The sequence below is a fragment of the Anastrepha obliqua genome, chromosome 5, assembly GCF_027943255.1.
Source record: "Anastrepha obliqua isolate idAnaObli1 chromosome 5, idAnaObli1_1.0, whole genome shotgun sequence".
In the NCBI taxonomy this organism is placed as follows: Eukaryota; Metazoa; Arthropoda; class Insecta; order Diptera; family Tephritidae; genus Anastrepha; species Anastrepha obliqua.
This window is the reverse complement of record NC_072896.1, coordinates 46,133,220-46,141,052: the sequence shown is the minus strand read 5'-3', so window position 1 is coordinate 46,141,052 and position 7,833 is coordinate 46,133,220. Positions and strand designations below refer to the sequence as shown.

The following is a 7,833-nucleotide window of genomic DNA, read 5'->3' as shown; positions in this document are numbered from 1 at the left end:
AAATTACTCGGATATGATCTTTCTGTGACAGCAGACAAAATCCGATCAGTTTGGTAACTATTGAAGATGGTTTAGACCTAAATTAAGACCATTCACCCACTTTAATGCCTATCATCAATAAAATGGAACCTAAGGAAAAGAACTGTCAACTCTTAAATAAAGGACAGATTGGAAGTTTTCCAACTACAAGCTAGACTCCTTTATAGGCAAAAATAAGGAAATTATCTGATGATATCGAAAAGGAAGCAATGGACTTCACAATGCAGTTACAGGAATCCACAAGCCAAAAATTACGGTTTATAAGTGTATTTTTTTGCTTCGATCAGTTTATCAAATAGGTCTTCGTGATTTTTATTTACACATTTTCTTCACAAATATTCCACTATAACATCTGTAAAACAAACAGGGAGGTTATAGTTTTCTTTATTGTAATATCTCTTCACTACGCGCAATTGGGACTCAATTCTTTGCGTGTTAATACCATCCTCCGCCACAAAGGGGTTGTCGGGGTCGCTGTGGTTTACTTTCTTGTGCTCATACCCATAATTAGGCCAAGCAGTAATAGGCTCTCCAGAAGTTCGCATGTATAATAGAGCCTTCTTTGGCGTGTTTTCTAATTAAAGATATGAGCACATCCGCGGAACGTATGTTGTCTGAACACATTTCTAGGCGGAGATCGTCACTACCGTCCTCAATAATGCCAAGAACCCAGTGGCCTCCCACTCTTCTTCCTAAATTTAAACATACTGATTAAAAAAGTGCATACTTTATTACAAATATAACTTATTTATTACCTTTATTGTACTTCCGCTTGCCAAATTTACTTTCGTCAATTTCTACTACTTTTCCAGGACCCCCAATCCTACCCACCGACTCCTGCCTGTCAATCTGATATAAACTTACCGCCTCACGGCAGTAATTATACCAGTCGCAAATGCTGGCTGTCGATAAACAGGATCCTTCCAAATAATTTTCGAAGCGGACATTTTCGTTCGACCACCGGTGCGCATATGCGTACATAAGATAAAAAATGTGTGGCAGCGATATCTTGCATTGCTCGAACTACGTTCCAGTAGCTCTGGACACTCCTGATTTCCTTTTGCACTCTCCATTACTGCACCTAAAGGTACCCAAAGAATCGTTCCCTCTAACTTGTAGTTTTATTTGGGTCCTGTGGGTGCGTCAGAGCCTGGAATGCAACACAAGACCGTTTTCCTCCGCAAATGCGACACACTTTTCCGTTGTGTCCAGTTTTTGGATTATTTTCGAAAAATTCCACATGGACTTTATTTTCAACGCCGTCAGACTATTTGGCAAAGCAGTATTGCCTGGCGTTGGAATCGCTTTGCTCTTTGTAGGAAGTTCACAATCTGTAAATAAATTTATTACTATGAGATATATTTATAAATAAAATTATAAACTCACCACTTTCAGGTGGATTCATTCTTAAAATTTTCAATGGTATCTTTTAAAGAGCGTATTTTAACTTTTCAGTTGATTTCAAACTTGCACGCTTGAATATATCAGTAACAATATACTACGATGTACTTACCAATAACAATATACGTATCAAAAACAATGGAAAAAAAAGAGGTTGTCTGTAAAGTCGGTTTGCTGACGATAGTTTAACGTGACAACGTCATAAGAAAATATTGATGGAATGGTTGCAATTTTCAAAACAAAATTTTAATTTTATTTGTTTGATAGATATTTTGTATGGATATAGAGGAGGAGGTAAATGGAATTGCAATGGAATAGATCAAGTTACATTTACACAAACGTGAAAAATGACGAAACATTTATCAAATTCATGAAAGATATCTTCAATTTCGATTGTGCATCAGACGTTAATAAGTCAACAACACTAAGAGGCACCATCATCGATTAGACTTTACTAAGACACTTTACACTCGAAACACTCCCTTTCATTTCCTACTTTTTCTATCATCGTCCTATTTTCAACAGAGAAATGGTTCATTACCATGCACACAGGAAGAAGGCATATGCAAATACAAGTATGTGAATTTATATACAAATACGCATATACATACATATACATACATATATATGCTCACTCAAGTAGGACAGAGCCAGATGTCGAACGTTGCCGAACGCGGGGGCCGATTGTGCTCTTTGTCGTTCGTTCCGCGCTCTGGCTTGCAGTTCAAGCACATTAGCTTACATTTGCTTGCGTACGGAATAGATTCGTATATTTGATATGTCCATATGATTTGTATGCATCTTTACATATAGATTTGTTCTTTTTGAAAATTTCGCGAAATTGTATATGTATATGCATGCTTATATACATATATTAGTATACAACATATCTTATAAGGTATATGGTAAATATTACCATAAATTTTTTCCTTCATATATAATAAAAAAATTAATAATAATAACATTAAAACAACAGGTGTTATTAACAAACTTGGTTTTATTTTAAATTTTTCAAGTAAATCAAATTAATAATAATCAATAAGAAGGCATATGCAAATACAAATACGTGAATTTATATATGTACATATGCGCATATACATACATATATACGCTCACTTAAGTAGGAGAGAGCAAGATGTCGAACGTTGCCGTTCGTTTGCTTTGTTCGTTCCGCGCTTTCGCTTGCAGTTCATTCAAGGTAACAAATGAGCAAGGTAACGACAAATGAGCAAGGTAACACTAATGAGCAAGGTAACGACACATTTACACACGTGCGTGCAGCCGGCTAAATCGAATTATAAGACGTTATCACGTCAATAACATTGGAAAATAACAGTTAAACAAACGGTACACATACGCAGGTTCCTTTGCATTTTACAGGAGCGTCGACTAGAAGGGTTTTTGTAAATTTGTAGAATTTTTGCGTAGAACTCCTTTCGCGTTCCCGGTCTTCGGCCGCGCTTCAAAAAAATAACCCTCATCAGTCCAACTCCGGCTACGCAATCCACAGTACTTTTGCGTAGAACTCCTTTCCGTGTTAAAACCATTGAACCCAAAATTAAAATATCATATGCGTGTATGTAGTAAGGAGGCAAAATAACCCCCATCCCCATCATTAACACTAAACTCAAGTACTTAATTTTTGTTTTCATTTGCAGGCATCCGGCAACACCATACTGTTGTCATTCCAATCTTCTTCTTATTCGCGTTTAAAATTGGAAAGTGATTGCATGGGCAAATGAATTTGCATTTAATTTTAATAGAAATAATATAATTAGAATATTAGCACAGAAATCAGTAAAAACACGCGTGTGAGTGTATATTTGGTGAATTTTAGTGAAGTGTTAAAAAATATTATATAGAGTGTAATGTGGCAAATTATAGTGAAGTTCCCGAGGGCATTTTGAAGGCAAATAATTACAAAATTATTATTTTCCTTAACACCTCACTAACATCTCCACCAAGTTTCATTAATAAAAACATTATAGTTTGCCAAAAATTCCCCAATATTCATTGTTCTAAATTCCAGCCGTGCTTGAAAGTACAAGGCAAACTTGAATTTTATAGTTTCTATATAACGAAAATATTTATTATTATTCTATAATATCAGATAAACATATTATTAAACTCTACACACTGATAATTTTGTGGAAAAAGTATAGAAAAGTGCATAAAATGCAAAAAAAAATACGAGGAAGTAAGAATAGAAAAAATATCACATTACTTGTAAAACTAGTAAAGTGACTATAATCTTATAAACGCAATTCCTTGGATAATTTCTAACGAATTCCTTTGAATTAGGGGTCATTAAAAGAAAAATTAAATACACTTTTGATGTAGTAAGAGAAAATAGATGTTTTATATAAAATTAAAGCTACCAACTAGTCTCAAAGTTGAATAATAAGTAAAAAAATCAAAATTTTTGAAAGTTTTTGGTCTCTATCCCCATGAATTCAAAAGATAATAAAAAAATTCTTTCACGGTTGGAAAGGTTAAACTTTTAGCTGGAAAATGAAAAAAAAAATTTAGTTTCGTCAAAAAATGACAAAGATACGATGTATTTTGTACATGAATATGTCTAAAAACGGTTTTTTGGCTCTAAATCGATATTTTGAGGGTGTATTCAAAATTTAATACATACCATTCTTTTCAGTTTTTAATAAGCTACAACCCTCACCATGTCCGATCCAAAGTTTTTTTGCAACTTTTTTTTTGTACCACAGTGTAATCCAAACAATTTTGCCGATATTATTGTAGAGTATCTTTGGCGCACGTAAATAACTGTAATTCACGATTATCCATTTGCAAAGCTGTTTGATGTAATCACATATAGTTATAAACCATAACATTCAACCTTTTTATTCATTTAGTCTATTTTACGGTATTACATATTTCTTACTTCTCAGGTTTCGTTTAAGAAAAGCTAAAATTTCTTAATTATTCTCTTTTATATATAGATATTTAATATATAGAAAATAATATACATATGTCATATATTCATAATATAGTGAAAATTTGGAATAAGAAATCGCGCATTTCTTCTTTTTTAACTAAAACATGTAAATTTATATTAAATATTAATGACGTATTTTTGTTTTAAATAAAATATATGTATAAATATATATATCTAATATTGATATTTGATATTTTTCAAATAAAACATATACATACATATATGTATGAAATACTACCCTACAAGACAGTGGTGAGTACTTTCGCCAAAAATTCCAACACATTGACAAATATTTTATTAGTCTCTAATACATGCGCATTGACAAATTGAAAAATATTGTCGAATGAGCAAAAGAGATAACTAAATGTGAAACTCTTTTTCTCGTGAAAGCGCTGCTAAAATGCTCCTTTTTTATACTATTCGTCAGTAATGCCACAACGGGAGAAATATTAATTGGGTATTTTTAAAACAAAAATTCGAAATTTACAGTTTCCTTATTTTCATTGATGTAGATACATATAAGTATAAAAAAAATAAGCACACTCAGTATAAAATACATAAATAAGCAAAAAATTAAAAAAACATACATATTTACATACAAAAATCAACACTCAGTTTTTAATAGAGTTACATGTATTCAGGAAAGTGTGATTCAATTTGACAGTGGTCTCATAAAAATTATATTATAACCCAAAAAACATATTATATAATATTTTAAAACAATTAATTATATGTATTACATTTAAATCGCGAAATTTTTCCTTTAACGTAAAAACGAACTGTTTTCGTCAATTATTTTTTGTGCTCTATTTCTGGCAGCACGCCATTCCGAAGTCCTATTAGTTGTTCCCAGGAATTGGCAGTACTAAGTATTGAAAGGAATTTCTAGGCGCGCTTTCAAACAAAAAGCGCATCTAGTTATCCCTAATTGTAAAAATTTTCCTCGTGGAAGGCGATTGTGCTTATTGTGATATTATTTAAAATGTGAAAGTGGATTGTGAATAAATCGAGTGTAAATCAGGTATGCATATTCAAATTCTAACCAAATGTGATTTTATCGTGGTTTCATAAGCATTTTGGTAAAATAAGCATTTTAACGTTCTACGTTACCGGATTTATATCCGGCCATGGACTGTCACTTCAGCAGTATTCTCCGTATACATATATATGTACGGAGAATGCTTATGCTGCTACAACAAAAAAAAACATCAACGTTTGAAGTTGCAGTTTTGTGGCTACTCTGAAGAAATTGTGATATTTTGTTCAAAATAGTGAAAATTGCGATAAAATAATATTTTCATAAAAAGTAAAAATATTTTAGTTAAAATAGTTAAGATAATATAATATTAACCCTAGAATCGTAAGATAGTTTTACCCTACGTTAATGCTAATATACGTAAATTTTACGTACAACACAAAAATTTAAAATAAATGTTCAACAAAAACTTATATATCTTCTGTTTTGATTTTATTTATTGAAAATACAAAGTTTTATGTTTCTTAACGTGAATTATAAAAAAATGGATATGGACCTAGTTTATGTTTTATTTTAATAACAGTGTTTAAAAAACATCCGCTTTTAATAATATTTACCTGGTCGAATATAAACAACATTCATAGCCATTGCTCTTCCGCAACTACGATGCACTGGATTGCTACTCCAAACATGACCATTCCTTCCCAAAAGTGGATTAGAACTGGATACATCTTCAATGTCATTTAGTTGTAGGTGCACAGTTGGTGCTGACTTCTGATTTTTTGCCGGGGGACCTTTATTTTTTTTTCAGATGCCATATTTTGAGCGGACTCCACAGCTTTCATCAGTTCCTCTTCAAAAGTATTTTCCTGGAATTCAGGAGAGTAGACTGGATCCTCCAAACTATCGTCACTGTCAGAATCAACTTAATCTTCAAGGTTGTCCTCAGTAAAGCTTACATCGCTGTCAATACTGTCCAGGAGGGCGTCTATTTCTGCATCCGCAAGGCAACGACTTCAGCTTTCCATTATTTTCTTTTATTTCTCCTGAAAACCGCACGGAACATAAATTTCATTTACAAATATTTATACGCTAATAACAAGACCACGTAAAACTTACGTACAAAAATGTATACGTTAATGCTAAGACCACGTAAAATTTACGTGCACACTTTTTTTTAAAGAACGATTAAAGCTAAACGCGAAGTAACAACTGATTTATGATTCACTTGTTAATGCAACAATAAAATAAAGGAAGGTCGTAGCGATAGCGCCAAACCGTAAAGTGTAACTGACTTTTTTTTGCGACATACACGTAAAATTTACGTATATTACGATTCTAGGGTTAAATGGAGTCGGATCAGGATACATACATATATTCAACGAAATATGTTCAGAAGTGGAAATAAGTCAGTGGTAAGAAAATGACGGTACAGTTTTATATACATACTTTTATTTATGGTTTTATATATTCTCTTTTTATTTCGGAAATAAAAATTCGAAGGCTTCAATTTGGGGTGGAATGTCCCCATGACGAGCGCTTTCCACCAAAAAAAGCCTGCTCTTCCCAAACATGGGTCGTCATCTAAAGGCAGACACGCGGCAATAATAGCTGAGTTAAGCGCTATCCAGAAATGCCAGGACCAAATATTGGCGAAGCTGGATAGCGTCGAGACCCGTCAACTGGGCGTTGCTGGCCAAGTAGCTGGCGTACAAAGTGCCATTTTCGATAAGGTAATAACAGACTTTCACCATATGTACTATATATTTCGTTTGTAACATCGAAATTTCCCTTTTTAGATGCCGGAACGTGGTGAGGTACAAGCGAAAAGTAAGCTGTTGCGCGAATGCAAAGTGCTGACAGCTAGGGTTCAACAGTCTGTCAGTCGCATCACCGGGGACGCGGAAAGCGAGGAGTTCATGGAACTTGCTGCTATGATTCCCGTATTATCGGTGGAGCAAGTGCAGGCTGTTGAAGCCAAGCTGATAAATAAAGCTTACGCCGACGCAATGGTAACATAATAAAATGACGGCTAGTATAATTTGAAAATAACACTTTTTCTTCCATATGTAGATTGGACTTCTGGCAAGATCAAAAGGCACGAAAGGAACGGTTGACGGGGTTATGCGTTATCTATTCACAGATGACGCCATGTACAGCTTCAACTTAGAAGGAAGAGCAGGAAAGATTCCACTTCCTTAACGCGGTTGAACTTATAGTTGGTAAGTACATAGCAAAAAGAGGAGTACCTACGAGTTGCTAACAATTATTTCATTTATTAGACCTCTTTTCAGAAAAAACAAAAGAAGATATACAAGGCGCTATTAGAAAGAAGTTAGTTTAAGCCACAATAGATGTAACCAAAAAAATACAATATATTAATTGAAACACTTTAAATCTGTAAATATGTAATATAAAATTTGAAAATTCTTAGTTTGTAAACAAGAAATGAAAAAAAATATAT

General features: G+C 33.3%; 1 protein-coding gene and 1 pseudogene across 1 annotated transcript; one reads left to right on the top strand and one right to left on the bottom strand.

Moving 5' to 3' along the window:
* Nucleotides 1-290: 290 nt before the first annotated feature.
* On the bottom strand, nt 291-1,020 carry LOC129248730 (uncharacterized; annotated as a pseudogene).
* A 5,878-nt stretch (nt 1,021-6,898) lies between these two features.
* Nucleotides 6,899-7,571, top strand: LOC129248729 (uncharacterized). Its single transcript, XM_054888347.1, has 3 exons — nt 6,899-7,102; nt 7,169-7,381; nt 7,443-7,571. The coding sequence occupies exons 1-3, from the start codon at nt 6,899-6,901 to the stop codon at nt 7,569-7,571; spliced, it is 546 nt and encodes a 181-aa protein (XP_054744322.1).
* The last annotated feature ends 262 nt before the right edge of the window (nt 7,572-7,833 follow it).

Coding starts and splice junctions, on each gene's coding strand:
- LOC129248729 (XM_054888347.1), top strand. CDS start 6,899: ATGACGAGCGCTTTCCACCAAAAAAAGCCTGCTCTTCCCAAACATGGG. Junction 7,103..7,168: donor AAAGTGCCATTTTCGATAAG/GTAATAACAGAC, acceptor TTCCCTTTTTAG/ATGCCGGAACGTGGTGAGGT. Junction 7,382..7,442: donor AAGCTTACGCCGACGCAATG/GTAACATAATAA, acceptor TTCCATATGTAG/ATTGGACTTCTGGCAAGATC.